At 37.9% G+C, this 17,601-nt stretch overlaps 1 protein-coding gene across 6 annotated transcripts in view; it reads left to right on the top strand.

Annotated features, from left to right (window-relative positions):
• The window catches only part of GRIK1 (glutamate ionotropic receptor kainate type subunit 1), a 361,214-nt gene that overhangs the window by 288,502 nt on the left and 55,111 nt on the right, over window positions 1-17,601 (top strand). For all 6 annotated transcript variants that reach the window (XM_072806695.1, XM_072806696.1, XM_072806699.1 and 3 more), the window contains exon 8: window positions 17,407-17,514. In XM_072806695.1, coding sequence (XP_072662796.1) covers window positions 17,407-17,514 — 108 coding nt within the window. The remainder of the gene's footprint in view (window positions 1-17,406; window positions 17,515-17,601) is intronic.

Here is a 17,601-nt window from a genome sequence, read left to right as displayed (position 1 = left end):
CTGGTTTTTCTCAGCAGGTACTGAGCAAAGCTTTATCTTGATTCAGAAGTGATTTTTTAAATTTATTCCTATTAATTTCTGTTTGGGGCCATTGGGAGGCTAGAATTTTATCCTCTATCAACTTGAATGCTGGCTTTCTACTTTCTAAAATTTCAAGGAAGCCACATTGTTGATTGAATCAATTTATAATTAGATTTCCTCATGAAGCTTATAGTTGTGTGGTGCCAGGAGTAAATACTCAGAATTTTAAATGATGTGCTAACTTTCACACCATTTAAGTAATTTATGCTAAGACCAAAGAAGGAAAGGAACACATCTGGTTTTATGTTAACTTCAGTGTTTCTCTAGACCACTGCCAATTTCTAGCCCCAGCCCAGGGTCTGGATCACAGGGCAGTGAGGTTCTTATTTCACAGACTTTTCTGATCCAAGCAACTGCCAGCAACCCTCTGACCTCAGAGTAAAGCACAAGTAAAATTTAAGTTCAGAAAAGACTAGACTATTCCTAAGAGAATGAGAATAGGTGATGATCTCTCTAGAGCAAGTCTGACAAAGTGCTTGCCCTCAAAGGCTGGAGCATGTCCTCTATTTCAAGGGAGTTTAAAGAAAGGCCATGGTGGAAGCAAGCCATCTCTTTCAACAAATTGCTTGATTGAGTTCCAATTCTGTACCTTGTAACAGTTTCACATATGATGCCTCGTCCCATTAAAACTGCTGTAAACCTTACACAAGATCACTTAGCAATTGGCCGCAAGAAAAAGTCCACTCAGAACAGAAGAAGTACCTGTTACCTCTTAGTTAATACCCAACGCTTGAAAACCATAGAGGTGATGCTTGCTTTTATCCACTGGTCTACTCATTATTGTTGGGGTCCTTATCCACATCCAAGCCAGCACGTTTGCAGGTAGACACACATGAAATAAAGTGGCAGGTAACTTAACATCAAATGCTTTACACATGCTTCATACGCATGTCTTTACAGACAACATGGCATCCCCAAGGACAGAGGTTGAATTCAACCTCTGTATGTAACAGAAATCTTTAAGAAATTAGGAGAATCATGACCCTTTCTGGCCAATCCTTTGATGCTTAGATATGAAGCATATTTTAGCTCTCATCCTCATAACCCTCCTGCAAAGTAGATTTTTGTATTCCCATTTGATAAATGAGAAAAATGGAACTCAGTTGGTTTGATCAACTTGTCCAACTTGTATAGTGCTGAGAGAATTTGACTCTGGGGCTCTGTGATGCCAAAGTCCATGCTACTTTGTTATATACTGAAACTGCCTCCACTGAAGAAATTTCTTCTCGGCATGTTTAACAGACAGTCTCACAAGAGGTACAGTAAGAACATTATTACAAGTTATTTGAAGCACTAATACCCTGTCCTCAATGAAGCAATAATTAAGTAGGAGAGGCAGACAAGTAAGCAATCAATCCAATACAGAGTGATGCATACATTTATTGGGAAAATAATGGAACACTTAGGAAGAATACTTAACCTGGTCTTTAAGATTCAGGGCTTCTTGGAAGAAAGAACATCAAGGATGAAATCTGAAGGGCAATTTGAGATTATCAAGATGATACTAGGATACTAGGCTACCCCAAGACTTCCAGATATGGTAAATGTAATAAACTGGAACTAACTGGTTAATTGCATTAGAATCGAGTCAATAGTCATAGTTCAAATAAAGAAGAATTGCAAATTCAAATGATCATGAAGCAATAGAGAAGAAACAGATTTTGAATAAATATATTCTAAAATAAGTAAGCTGCTGCAAATTCTCCAACACCGGATTATCCAATAGCAGCCCCTGAAGACTCCTCTGAAGGCACTTTGGCTTGAAGCATGTTAAGGATACAAGAGGAAATATGTGAATTTGATGCCACACTCCAAGCCTCTGCCTATCTGTAATTCTTTTAATACTAAGCAAAATATGGGTAGCAGATGTAAGATGATTTTTTATTCCCCAGGCTCAGTGAATTTACATTAAATGGAAATAAGCAGCCTGTCTTAGTAATTGGAGTGTGACCCCTCTGCAAGCCACTTCAGGCAGCACGCCTGTCCAGGAGTGCTTGTAAGGCCATTGCCCCAGGGTGACTGCACGATGGGTGGCTGGTGAGTAGAAGCTATGCAGAGGTGAGAGTGGTAGTACCTGGCACACACCTCTAAAGAGTATCTTTATTAACCATTTGATTGTGTAATGCCTTTTACACAAAATCAGTCAGATTCAGTATCAGTTGCTCAAACTTGCCTGGGGGTACAATCTGGCAAGAACTTAAGGAGTACCTCTACTGGTGTCACAAATGTCAGACGACAGAGAAACGGACTTTGGGCAGCTACATTATGGTTGGAGGAGGCTTCACACTGTTCAGAACCAAGTTCACCTACTACATTCTCGCTAAGGAACAGCAACACTTCCATCATTGCTATGTCACTGTGTTCTCTTCTCAGAAAGGTGTTTTATGTATTTTTAATGTAGCAGTAATAAGATTATTAAAAATTAAACCAGAGGTGTTCTTTCATTACTATGCTTTCAGTTGTAGTTTGCTAATTAGAGATCAGGAAAACCCATCTTTTATAATTGGTTTTTTTTTAATTTTAAAACGTTTTATTCACTGATGGCTGATGGTAAATTTTGCTCCATACCAAGAGAGAGAATGGAAGCTGATCTAAATGAGAACAAATGCAACCTATTTTAATTAACATGATTCAACTGAACTGTAATGGTATCGAAACAATTGACTTTTACCATTCCAACTTAATTATTCTACAATAGGCAGAAAAATGTATGCTGCTTCCCCCCTTAAAGCAATTTTGAAGGCGACATCTTTGAAGTATGGCACCCAGCGATTTTTTTCTCACCCGCAATTTGTGAATATTGTTTTAAAACCCCATTAAGTCAAATAACCATAGTCTAATTAAGTCTTTTGTGGTTTTAAGGCAATTTCATGCGATGCCACTGGATTTATTTGACTCTTTTCTTCACTTGACTGAAAGTTCTTGAGAGGCTGAGAGAATCTAAACCTCAGAATTCTAGTCCCGAGGAAACAAATGCTGCAAAGTATTTGGGCTGAAAAAGTATTGTTTAATGTGATGTGAGAAAAACACAACTGACGGACTTACTCAGCAGTTCTTCCAAAATATCATGATATTGCTTTAGGCAAGTCCTACTCGCTTCTCTGTGCACTGGTGGGTACTGCTGCAAAAGGGTTAGTTAGGAAGTTGTAGGAAGATGAGCACTTGGGATTTAGAGCCTACGAACCTGTCACAGAATAACAAAAGACCCCTGAGACCTAAAATACAAGATAATTTGTTAAAGCTAAGTTTATTTGCTTGATGGACAAGAGAGTGGTATATCATTCAAAGAAAAAAAAAAAAAATGAGTTCAGCAAGTATCCCAGAGCCGAATGACAGAGTAAGGACAGAAACAAAGGATGGGATTTGCTTCATGTTAGGATTTCTAAGCATGACATTTTAATGGATTCACTAGAGAACTGGGCTGGACATCCCTTCTTAGATTAGGCCATTTTTCTGGTTTAATTTTCCAAAGTTACAGGAGACTGAGGTTGAGAAAAATAGGGCTGTCCTCTTGGAATCCAGATAGGGCCACAAAAGTCTCTGACATTAGAAAGTTTAACAAAGCACTCATGTCATCTCAAAATAATTTCCAATCAAAGTATGTCATGTTTGCATCTTCTAAAGTTTACTATTAAACATTTTTTCATGACAGATTTTAGCCAGATATGCAATTTATTAGCACATAGTAGGTATATTCTATGCATGTAGCACTGTTAGGTCCAAGAGGATAGTGAACAGTGAAAGTAAAAGATGAATTCAACACTGCTCCTGACCTTAAGGAAGCTATAATCTGGAGGGAAAGACAATAATAGCAATACAAAACTGCTATGATCTAGGCTGTCATAGAATATAAATACAATACCATTAAATTCCAGGGAAAAAGCCATACATTCTAACTGAAGGGATTGGGAATGGCTTCAGAGAGGAGACAGTATTTGAATTGACCTTGATTCTTTTACTCATTCAATAAGTATTTAGTGAGTACTAGATGCAGACCCTATTCTTGGTAATTAGGATACATCAGTGAACAAAATAAGTAACCATCCCTACCCTTGAGATGCTAACCTTTTATCAATGAGCAGGATATCTAAGAACATATCAGGGAGAGAATTCCAGGTAAAGGGAGTAACAGAAAACAAATTCATGAGTTTTGAATATGCATGGAGTCTGGGGAAGAATGCACATGGTTAAAAGACAAGGTTCATATGCAGTAATTGGGGTGAAACGTGGAATGGGGGGGGGGAATAATTTCTTTCTACCTCACTAGGTTCTTGACTGAGATGCCCTTGTAATAAAAAATAAATAAAAACAACAAAAACAACAGGTTAACAAGAGAAAAACAAACAGGTTTAGTAACATGTATACCTACTGTATACATGGAAAATTCCCAGAACACCTTAGTAACTCTGGAGGGAGTGAAGAAGCAAGGTTTTCCAGCAAAGCACACAGTAAGCAAGGATATGGTTTGTTATGCAGAGTTAAATTCCTGTCTTCTCCGTTGATAAGTTTCTACAGATTTAGTCATTCTCCTCTTCCTGATATAGAGGAGATCTGCTTACAAATTTGGAGATTTTCCTTATAAATGTAAATTGTTCTCACAAAAGGGTAATTTCTGTTTGGTTTTGCGTTTGGTTTCTGTATCTGCTATTTAAAAAAAAATAGCATAAAATAATCCTTATGCCACAGAGACATGTTCTGGGGTGACAAATTCTGTTCCCCTTCAATGGCAAGGTGAGGTGGAAAGGGCAGTAGAGAACAGCCATAAATAGTACATTTAGAAAGGTGGATTTTTATTCTCTAGGTAATCAAAAATACTGTTTTAAGAAAGTGTCCTAATGAGAAATCTGAAATACTATAGTATAGACTATAACGGCTATGATTGTTGCTGTGAAGGAGCACTTGAAAACACCTGAACATCAGTGTAAATGCTTCCAGGACTGGCAGGAAGAAAGGGTTCCTGGACTCTGAGCATAGCCCTGAAACTTCCAGGCCTCTTTCAGATCCACACAGCTATGTGAGCTTTGGATTGCTATGGTCATGCCAAGGAATCTCATCTATCACCAGAATAGTGTTTTACTGAGGAAACACTAGGAAAAAAAGAAAAACTCAGAGAAGCCCAAAACAAACAAACAAATAAACAATTCCTAAAAACTTGGTTTGGGGACATTCTAGGGATTGATGCATAGATCCCAAAAGAGGAACTATGAGATCAGTGTGACCCCAAGAATAATTTTAGCAACTAGGATCTTTGGGAGCAAATCTATTATTTCAGGGCAAAGACAGGCATTGAAGAGACTCAGTAGAACTCTTTTGCCCACAAGACACTGAAAAGCATTCTCGCAAATGGGTCTGTATTATTTCCAAAAATTTCCTAGAATATAGGAGTATAGGATCCAACCACTATATGCCTAGTCACATGATGACTGTGTTTCCTAAACCAATACTACACTGAGTGTTGTAAAAATATAGTTTTTCAAACCCTACTTGTCTCCTATGACTTCAATCCTCATCTTCTCCTAAAGACTGTACTGACCATACCATCAACAGCTCGCTTTTCCCAATTATGTGAAACTGTTATCAGTGCCACTCATTTACTTTTTTTAAAGATTTACTTATTTAAGAGAGAGAGAGAGAGAGCAGAAGAGGGGCACAAGGAGGAGGAGACAAGAAGATGCCCCACCGAGTGAGTAGCTCCATGCAGGGCTCTATCCTAGGACCCTGAGATCATGACCTGAATTGAAATCAAGAGTCAGCCACTCAACCAACTGAGCCACCAAAGCACGCCTATTTACTTTTTAATTATATATTCCCTAAAAGAGAGAGAGGGGGAGACCTTAATCATACAAATTTGAGCTCCTTTGGAACAGTAATCAAACTTCATGATTGATGGTTCACTGATACTGCTTGGTGGGATTATTTAGCAAACATGGGCAATGGAGGGTAGACTAGCTTTGAGTCCTATATAAATAATTCTTAAACTATAGTTTGAAGACCATCTTCATCAAAACCAAGTGGAGTGCTTATAAATAAAATGCTGATCCCTGGCTCCCACTTCAAACATGTGTCCTGATGATTTTGCACTCATTACAACTTGAGAGCCACTACGTTAATATAATTGATGATGTAGAAAGGCAGTTGTTTTCTTTCTGACAAGCAGCATATATTGTTAAGATACAAAATTTAACAGAGTAAATTTGGGGATTTAATTGGCTTTGTTAAACGATTCATGAATCAGGCAACATCCCGTCTAGCAGGTAGAAGAGTGCTCCAAGAAGTTGTACAAAATGCATGGTTTTTATAGGAAGGAGGGTGGGACAAGAAAGTTATAAGCAAAAGAAAAGAAAATATTGTTCCAGGCAAGGTCACTTTCCATTTGGGGGATCGTGCAGAGGGGCGGTTTATCATGCCAATTACCTCATCTTCCTTTAGGGGAGGGTCAGGGCCCATGTTATAAATTCATTGGCATCCATCAGAAAATTCCTGAGTGTCCATTTAAGGTTTATGAGAGGTTGAAACTACAATTAGGTTAGATACAGAGCTCTGGTTTGGTGACTTGGCCTGTAACAGCATTTTGGGGCTGTGGTTTTCTTTTTAACAAAAGAAAGGCTCTCAGATGGAGTAAGTTTCATCGCAAAATACTCTGTGAGTAATCATGTATCTGTAAGAAGAGTTAAGGAATTCTTAACTAGGTCAAGATAATAAAAGAACTGAATTTTTATTGAGCTTCCATCTGACAGTACTCTGTTAGATGCTTTGAAGCATTATCTTTTTTAATCTTTACAACAACTAGGTAAAGACAGTATTGATTTCTGCAAATGGAGTTTGAAGAACTTAAGTAACTTGCCCAGAATCACCCAGCTAATCAAAGATAAAGCCAGGATTCAAACCTATGTCATTTGATTCTAAAGTCAAACTCTTCCTAATTCACCATGTTAAAACTAGATAACAATTAAAATTAACTATCATTATGTCTGAAAATATCTTGTTTACAATGTGAGGTTTATGACTAAAATTTTTTTGTGAACAATATGTGAAGGCCAACGAAGAGCCTATTAGCAGTATGTTTTGGGTTTTTTTTTTTTTTTTAAGTACAACTTGTGATTTTTTTTTTTTTTTTTTTTTGGTTAGGCTCATAAAAGCACATTAATTTATGATTTTATTAAATCCTTCTCTTTTACTTGAAAACTTTATATTTTCCATACAGCTTTCTGAATTACAAATTTGTTCTGTCATGTTGCCATGTGATGTGCATTATAAAAGTCAAAGCATCAATGACATCTCAGAATAACAGAAAAGGAGGTATTTTTAGCTTGATAAAAAATGAGGAAGACAATGTACTGAAGAGAGGGGAATCCAGGGGAAATCCAGGAAGAAGGTTCAAAGGAGATTCGTTGTGACTGGAGATAAAAGACTTTAAACATGCTCCTCAGTCTTACAGTTACATTTTAAGTCAGCAAAAGTTACCAACATTTATGGTATAAAGTCAATGAACAGCCACACCAAGTACATCAAAAATGGAAACCCTAGAAAGTAGGACCATCCTGGGACCCATTCAATCCACTGGTCAGCAGGTGGAATGGAGTTCTGAAGGGCAGGAAAGGGAAGTAATGACAGGAAAATTAGAGACATTTCAACCAAACTAGCATTAATACCATGAGTTCAACATTTTCTAGATGGTCCCCTTGTTCTGCACCCTGACAGCCATTGGAATACTGTGGGTAGATTCCAGTTGCCCCAGGACTTCTAATAGAGAGATTGCATGATAAAGCCTGATGGCTTCTTTTGGTCTTAGTCAAGATAACAGCACTTTCCGGCCATGAGATGTTGGTCTTCAGGAGAGGCTGCTCTGGAGCCTTCTTCAGCTCCATGAAGAAACTGAGAAGTTAGGATACTAGACCCAGGTCATAGATTTTTGTCCTTCTAACTGAACCCAGGAGATCCAAGATGGGTCAATTTGGGCGATTCGAGCTTCAGACGTGCCACTGAGTTAGTGGGAAGTCAAGATTTTAGTGCTGATTTTAAATTTCACTTATCTTTCCCTTTTATGTCTTGGCTTGAGAATGTCCATTCCTCATGACCGTGCAAATGATGATTTAAATTGGGCCCCCGCCTCTTTTCTTTCTCATGACCTTATCCATCAGAATACAGTGTGGTGAAGGAGAGAGAATATGAGGTAGAATTGGTTCTGGACCCCTCCAGTGCATTTTACTAACTGTCAGGCCTCTTCAGTAAAGTAGAAACACTTGTTGCCTTATCTGGCTGCTCTCAGGCTCAAATGAGATAATAGACGTATACCACTTGGTATTTGTCAACATATAACTTTATAAAGTTATCAACATGACTTTCATACAAATATAAAGAAAGCATGTGCCAAAAATACACTTCCCTTGGGGTGCCTGAGTGGCTCAGGCAGGTAAGCATCTGACTCTTGATTTCAGCTCAGGTAATGATCTCTGGGTCCTGGGATGGAGCCCTGCATTAGGCTACCCGGGAGTCTGCTCCAAGATTCTCTTTCTCCCTCTGCCCCCTCCCCACTCACTCTATGTCTCTCTTTCTCTCTCTCTTTCTCTCTCTCTCTCTACTAAATAAATAAAATCTTTTTTAAAAAAATGTATTCTGAAGTCCGACATAGTAGGCTAATATCAAGGCATTGGCAGGACTGTTCCTCCTGGAAGCTCTATAGGAAAATCAGTTCCTTGTTTTTTCCAGTTTCTGGAGACCTCTAATAGGTCTTATGTACCTTTATCTCTATTTTCAAAACCAGCCATGGCTTTGTAATTTTCAGTCCCTTTCTTTCTTTCCCTCTGCTTCTGCCTGTCTGACTTCTCCTGGGATTCTCTTACAAAGACCCTTGCAATTACATTGGGCCCACTCAGATGATTCAATATAATCTCCCCATTTTATAATCCCTAACTTGATCACATCTACAAAGTCCCTTTTGAGTATTTTAAACTATGAGAATTAAAACAGGAACATTTGGTGGGTTAGGGGTGTTTTTCACCCTACCATTCAAGGATAAGAAACTAAATCTGAGAAATTCATCTGCACAGCATTCCTATAATACCTATCTATATTGTGGTGAATTTCTCTTTGAAGTGTCCAATAGCTAGTAGATTTCCTGACCTGTCAGGCAGTGGCCTTCCTTATCATTTGTAAGTGTGAGATTCCATAAACCACAGAACAAATAAGAGACCAGTTTCCTGAAAGGGTTTCTGGATCTTGGTCTACACATAACGGATAGCATTTGTTCCTTAATGGTGGGTTTCATATATCTGATTAAATGGGATTTATTCTCAGATGTAACATTCCTGCTATGACCTCATGTACACAACCAATTTGTCAAACTATATCCTGGTGAAACAGAAGACAGAAATTTGTTGTTTTATGCAAATGACTACTTTACCATAAAATCTAGTGAGTTGTTACTGAATTCTGAGGCTTCAAGGAGAATAAAATACCTATAAAGAATGTGTCATGTTGAGGTTTGAAGATAAAGAAAGGACCTCTTTACTCCCTTAATAGAACATTTAAAACAATATTAGCAATACTCAAAACCAAATAATCACACTTAGGTTTCTCTTCATCATTCATCTGATCTTAAGTCTTTTATATCTGGATGTTGGGTCAGCATTCTGCTTTCATAAGGTCTCCTCTGAACCTACTAAAAAGGTTTCTAGAAGCCCCAATTCAGTGCTCTAGTACAGTCACACAGTCGTCTAAGTGATGTCACTTTGAATTCTGAAATCTGTACCCTAAACTCTATTTCTTAAAGTAACAATAGGAAGAGACTCTGACACCATTTTCCCATGAGGCTCTGAGACTGTCATTCTTTGACAAAGGCCCATTTTCCAGAACATAGCTTATAGCAAAAATTTCAGATAAACATGAGGATAAAGTAACCACTTGCTGATGCTGGTACAAAAGTCTATCTGATCATATTACATAGAAAGAAAATTTAAAACTTTATGTCTTAGGAACAGACTAAGTACTCCAAGACCTATTGTCATCTTAAAAGAGAGGGGGGAAAAAAACCCTCCAGTTTCACATGCATATAGTATTTGATACAACAGGTTTCACAAACTTAAAATATATATTTTATTAATAAAGCCATCAAACTGAACAACCTTTGCCAAAATTTTAATGCACATCTTTGCTTTTATTCAGACTTACCATGTTTGCATCAAGGCAAACAAAATTCAGTTCCTTCAAATAGTATACACATTCGTGCTATTTTGTTCACTATGCTTTTATCATAATTTGGTATGTATTTTTTCTTTAGCTTGTCTTACCCTGTACAGATGAGCATGCATAATGCAGCCCCATAGAGCATATTCATTAACTAGCCTCTTTGTTAAGAAACAAATGGGTAAAAAGGTAGACATAAACTATAACTCAATACTGATAAAATTAGGGAAAAGACACATATTGATTCTTTCAGCTAATTTAAAAAAAATCCTTAAATGTGATTAAAGGTGCACTTTGATTATATGAAATTGGGTTTTTACATAAAATTGCTTCTGAGCTAGTAATTTTTGAGATTTTTTTTAAAGGGTAACACATAAAATATAGCAAAACTTTAGTTTCTCTATATAATGGGAATCCTGGGTATATTAATATAAGCAATCAAAGAGATAACCAAAAAAAAAAGATCCTTTGATTTGTAAGATTTTATAATCTAATTTATTCATACTTTCTGGAGATGGGAATAAATTTCATACTCACACAATGAGATAAATAGGCTTTTCTCATTTCTAGACATAAGATATAGTCACTGAGGGTTGCCTGAGTGCCACAATATTAGCCAATGGGTTGAAAGTAAATATAGAACACCAAAAATCTTGGGCATGGAATTCTAGGGAGTATTTTTCCTTTCCAGTGAACCTGAGCTATATTCTTTCTCAGACAAAAGAAAAAGAATAATAGGGGAATCCCTGGGTGGCTCAGTGGTTTAGCACCTGCCTTCAGCCCAGGGCATGATCCTGGAGTCCTGGGATCATGTCCCACATTGGGCTCCCTGCATGGAGCCTGCTTCTCCCTCTGCCTGTGTCTCTGCCTCTGTGTGTGTGTGTGTGTGTCTATAATGAATGAATAAATAAAATCTTAAAAAAAAAAGAAAAAGGCTAATAAGCCAGATTTTCAGTCATCTGTCACACTACTGACAAAGAATTAGATTACTTTCTCTATATGACAGACCACCAGGTAATCAGAACAAAATGCCAGATTCCCATTCAATTTTGCCACCAATGGAGAATGACTTAGTGGCCATATACAAATCAGATTCGCATGTACACAGTATGTCTCCTGACTATGTGCTTGAGACTAGACTAGCATTCAAATAACCACTAATTCCTAGACTTGGTCATGGCCAAAACCAAGATCTTCTGAGACACAAAGTGTTCCCTTGACTATGCAGTAGAGATGGCCTAGTGGTCAGAGACCAGACACAGATCTACTGGTCCTTGCACCCAGTTTAAAAATAGAAAGAGCTCAACCTATGAGTTAGGTTAGACACTTACAGACTGAGAGGCTTGGGCAAAATCAGTATCAAATATAGAACCAAAAGAAAAGAAATGAACAGAAAAGAACAAGAGAAACTAAATGTCAGCAAAGGTAAAATCCATTACTACTTGAGATTTGCTCTAGGACTGGGGTAGAGAACTAAATGACCCATAAGGTTGGCTCTGGCAGGTGAGTTTATTTGGGCATCTTGATAGAACTATCTGCTAAGTGATCAAAGTATAATTTTTAAAATAGTTACAAATGTAAATAATACAAATATAAAGTGAGCAACTGTTGAAGACATATTTAATTTTTGACGGTAAAGCTCATTCCAAGAAGATGCAGAGGAAAAGTAATTATAGAGGTACCTGGAAAATCCAAACTGGTTAATGTACCAGAGCAATAAAATTGTAATTCAGGGGTTATCTTTTCTATTAGACAGAAATCACTTATATCTTAGAGATTTACACTTTACAGAGTCTGGGAATTAAGATACATTTCCCTAGAGAATCAAGTCATCCTTGGATGAGCCTCTTAGACAATGGCCACTATGACAAACAAAGGCCATGCAGTCTTTTTAATTTTTTTCCTTTATTTTCAAATTTTGATAAGTTTCAATAACACATAGAATAGTCATTTAAAAATTTCTTTCTCATCTTAATCTAATTCCAAAGGAATTTGGGTTTGCTGTGAACCTTCTATTTACAATGCTCTTACAAGAATAATATCTTAATACATAAATGAAAATGCTAGAAACCATTGTCCTTAAAAGATCATATCTACTAGAAAAGCTCATTTTCTCCTGCTCTCAAAAAGGAAGTCTCTTTCAATAAGAAAGAATTTATTCCCCATGGTAAACAGGAATGGCTGCATCAGGGAAAATTCTAAGAAAGGGGGCTTTATGTGCTTCTATATATTTGAGTCCCCTTCAGGAAAAAAAAAGAGCAATAACAATCATTTTAAGAAAATGAAGTTAAAATTGACTATTACAAGAGCCTATTGTTAGGCAGCTACTAGCCACTTACTTCCTCAAAACTAAAATATATATATTTTTTATTTGGATAGTAAAGATCATCTCGAGAAAGAGCATAAAAGTAAGACATTAATGAAAACTTTTGTTTTTCTTCTTTCAGCTCTTGATTTCTGTCTCTTGGCCATCAGATAACATGCTTGATAAGAGAAAAGAAAAAAGTCACACCATTTGGTTCACTTGCTATTAGACAATTATTGTCAAGAAGTCTTATGCAGGGTAGAAATTAAAGCTATTTCCCAAAATAGGGACAATAGTTTAAGTATTGTTTTCAGTTAAGTATACTGTAATTGTCCCCTGTGCAAATGCTTCTACATAAGGCAAACAAATTGTAATTATGACTAATATAATTATATATCATTATCTAAATTGTATATGCTTCAGCCTTGCCCCAGGAAATGGATTCCTTATGGATCTTATTCCTCATACCCAGGAGTTAGTCACTATCTGTTCACCCTAATCAATAATACATTGGTGATCAATAAATGTTAATCAACATTACTTTGAAAAACAAAACAAAGAACATATATAGAAATGCTCATTAGGGATAAGGGCAGAAAGACAAGGCAATTATGTCAGTAAGAGAAGGTTGACTTTGAAGGTCAAAAGGCATTTCAGTTCAGTAAAGAATCGGGCAGGGAGTCTTTGTAGATATTTGAGGCAAGGAAGGAAGCATTGTTAGAGCATGAAAAAGGAACTTTTTTGCCACTTGGATGAGCAGGGAGGAGAAGCGAGAAGTGGGAATTACACTGCACCAGTGACTGGAACACTAAATTCAAGAATAAAACCAATGCAACAGAATCCAAACAAAGGGACACAATAGACACATTTTGTGGAAATGAAATTGGATTTCTGAACTGGATTTTAAGACCGTGCTATGAGCAATATGCTACATCAAGAGATAAATGCTACCAATTCTGCCCATTTTCAGAGAGCTCCCTAAACTCTGGACAATGTATCGAATTGACTCACAGCATGACCCCCAAGAAGGAAAAGTTGCCTGTAGGAAAAAGCTTTCTGAAAATCCTGTAGAACTTTAATGAAGAAAACTGCCTCCTTCCACACAGATCAGGAGGAGAGTTTAAACTGCACATTTGAGAAGCGTGAAGGGTGGGCCTGAAAAATGATTGAGTCCAAACCCCTAACACAGTACAGATCTCCACCCAACCAAAGTCTTGGACAAATTATCTTCCACTCTCAGACAGATGCTATGACACTAATGCAGTAGTTCGTCTTAGTGACACTCATTTAACTCATCAGTCCACGAAACAAGCCTTTGAATTGCAAAATAATAAGTGACCAGAGAACAAAAAGTAGGATTGGGATATGGTGAGGCGGTAAAGGAGATTGCAATGCCAGGAGGTGTACCTAAATATACACAGGAGAGAACTCTCTCTACTTACATTCAATATTGATTTTTTTTCTTGTCCCAGTGCAGAGAATGTGATTACCTGTATTTTAGCAAGTGTAACAACAACAGGTATTACTGTCAACTGTAAAAATATGCCATTTCTTTTTCAAAGCTGGGGCTAGCGTTTGGCGTTATGACCTCCCTTGGCAATAAACTCTGGAGGCAAAGTTCAAGGATCTGAAGTATTTATGTGATACTGCATTTGACTAACTGACATCTAGTTTGGCTATAGAGATGGCTTAGATGAGAGCTGAAGGCTTCTTGTGCCCATGTATCATTTCCTGATAGGAATTTAACTTCCAGCATTATCAAGTGATAAAACTTACCTCTGACATGATTTCCATCCCATCTGCATGGTAGCCAGAAAATACGTCTGGGTTAAGATGGACCCTGATAATTTTGTTGATTCCATTCACTATTCTTTCTGTAGGAACTTTAATGGCAATACTTTCTTCATGAACCTGGCCACTCTGCTAGGGAAGTATTTACATTAATACTTAAGGGTGTGCAAGATGGTGAGACAGGGAGATGAAGGAATTGTGCTGTGCTGTCCCTATGTTCATATGTGGGTATGTGAATATGCTTCATTTTGTTCTGTGAGAACTACCTGCTAGTCAATCCTCTGCTTGTGATCTTTGAGTCATCTTCCCCTAGTTCTGCTAAAATGATCTCTCTAGAGATCTGCCCATGACACTCCTAAGCTTAAAGCATACTGATGATTCCCACATGTCTATTGAGCGAAGTCCAAGCAAAGTAACATGATTCATGACCCCTTAAGAGCAATTTCTCAGGCCACCTGGGTGGCTCAGTTGGTTAACTGTCTGCCTTCACCTCAAGTCATGCTCCCGGGGTCCTGGGATCGAGTCCTGCATCGGGCTCCCTGCTTACCAGGGTGCCTGCTTCTCCTCCCATTGTCCCTCCCCCTGCTCATGTTCCCTCTCTGTCTCTCTCTCAATTAAATAAGTAAAATCTTTAAAAAAGAAGAAGAAGAAGAAGAAGAAGAAGAAGAAGAAGAAGAAGAAGAAGAAGAAGAAGTCGTCTCCACCCACCTCTTTCCTTGGCCCATTTCTCACCATTCCTTACCTTGCATTATGGATCCATCCATGGCAGGCATAACTTTTTCTGTATTTCATGCTTTATTATTCAGGCTGTAAATCTTTGCTCGGCCAATTTCTCATCCTTTGAGATCTTAGGCATTCTTTCCTACAGGAGTCTTTTGGTGAGTCTGTCTTTCTGAGCAGTTAGGATCAGTACTACTTCCCCATACTTCTTCCCTCAATCACTATGTGCTAATCTTTGCTTCATTGAAGTACATTAATGTTCTGGTTCCAACTAAACTGGAAACTGCAAGGTGCTATATTCTGAGATAGTTTCTGGCACAGAGAAGACGAGAACCAGCCGTGCCAGTGGTGTTAAATCCTTGCCTGATAGCAGACCAATGTCTCAGCTTCAATCAGTCAGACAGAGAGAGCACATTTCCTCTTCCTATGCCTCTTTGTTCTAGTCAAGCCCTCAATGGATTAGATAATGCCCACTCACATTAGGGAGGACATCTGCTTTATTCAATCTACTGATTCAAATGGAAACTCTCTCATAGACATATCCAGAGATAACATTTAGCCAGATAACTGAATATCCCCTGACTCAGTCAAGTTGACACATAAAATTAACCATCACAACCTCAAATGTAAAGTCAAGGTGTAGACTAATTTATAGGCGGCATGAATCCATTATTGTACCTTACATGCTGGGGAAATAGCATGAGTATGAGAATTGTATTTTGGGACAATGAATCTGATGTTGGTTTGTAAAATGTAATACCGAAGAGATCAGAAAAGACTACACAGGTGAGGTAATAAAAGTCAAACCCTGGAGTTTGTGAGGAATGTGGGAAGTATAATAAGGGATAGTTGTCAAAATAATCATTGTTTACATTTTCTATGCTTTCAGTGAGTTAAGAATTGTGTGAAGTGCCACTTAAATCTCACAGAAACCCATCAGACACTCAGATTTGTGTCTCAGATTTGAGACAACCCAGGTTCAGGTTAAGTGGCTTGCCTGAATTCAAACCCAGCTCTGCAATAAACTCATGCTCTTTGCTCTGACTCTTGGCCAAATGGGTAAATAGAGTCAACAGTGCACATGGTGTGAACATAGCAGTTAGAGTATATCTTTCAGGATTTTCTTCACATTTTACCAATGTCCAGTGATTTTGGTAAAGTCAGGAGAAAAAAAAAAAACAGCTAGGTAGATACAAAAGACTGAGTCCCCCTCTATCCTCATTTGTAAGCCAACTCAAATTAGTCAAGATTGCCAAAAATCACCTAGAGATCGAAGCTCAAGAAATTCCGGGGCCACTAGTTTTTATTTAATGAAACCACCAAAGACGTCCAGTGTGAGTTCTGTGAAGGGGAGACTGCTGTGATTTTTAGTTTTTAAAATGATGTGGATGTATGTGGTAGGCAGAATAATGACTCCCCAAAAAGGTATCCATGTCCTAATCCCTAGAATGTGTAAATGTTATCTTTCATGGCAAAAAAAAAAAAAAAAAAAAAAAAACCTGCATATATAATTAAATTAAGGAGTTTTGAGATACGACGACTATCCTAAATTATCTACGTGAGCCCTAAGTGTCATCACATGTATAAGAGACAAGTAGAAAGACTGCAGAGAAGAGAAGGCAATGTGACCACAGAGGCAGAGACTGGAGAGATAGAGCCACAGGACCAGGACTGCTGGCAGCCACCAGAAATATGAAGAGTCAAGAACAGAGTGTCCCGTGAGTCTCCATGAGGGAGCATGGCCCTGTTGACACTTTGGTTTTGTCCAGTGTTGCTGATTTTGGAATAAATTTCTGTTGTTTTAAGTCACCCAGTTTGTGATAATTTGCGACAGCAGTGACAGGAAACTAAGCCAAATGACATCGGAAGACCTAAATCCTGAACGTTCTAAAAATTCGTTAATACATCCCTGGATTATTTATACCCTTTTCACAGTGAAAAAAAAGTGGGGGAGAGAATGCTTCCCCTGGGCAATACCTTAAAAGGGATTTGACTTGACCTTGGAGAACAGAATACTAGGCTTCCCAGACTTTGTTTACTCCTCGTGCAGACTGTTTTACAGTCTTTCCTTCCACACTGCCCATTTAAACTGTCACTGTCACAGATTTGACTGATTTTTAGACATTTGGACTCACAAAATAAATGAGTGCTAATAAAATGGGGACGTGTCCTGCCATCGAGCTGCTGAAGCAATGCAATGCTTTCTAACACCACGATGAAACCAAATAATTGGATACCGTGATGAATTTGAGGTATTACCATTTTGATGGTGCGAGGATTATGATAAGTGTGAAACAGTAATGCCACGTTCCTTTTGTCCATAGGCTCGCTGGGATGGCCTGACTGGGCGTATCACTTTCAATAAAACCGATGGTTTGAGGAAGGATTTTGATCTGGACATTATTAGCCTCAAAGAGGAAGGAACTGAAAAGGTAACCTGCTCAATAATAAATTTAAGAATAAAATAAAGAGCACTGTACAAGCATTTTAATTGCACCTACAAGGAGCAGACGGACAAA

The sequence above is a fragment of the Canis lupus genome, chromosome 30 (genome assembly GCF_048164855.1).
Source record: "Canis lupus baileyi chromosome 30, mCanLup2.hap1, whole genome shotgun sequence".
NCBI lineage: Eukaryota > Metazoa > Chordata > Mammalia > Carnivora > Canidae > Canis > Canis lupus.
The sequence above is the reverse complement of the archived record's forward strand: the minus strand, read 5'-3'. Positions and strand labels throughout refer to the sequence as shown.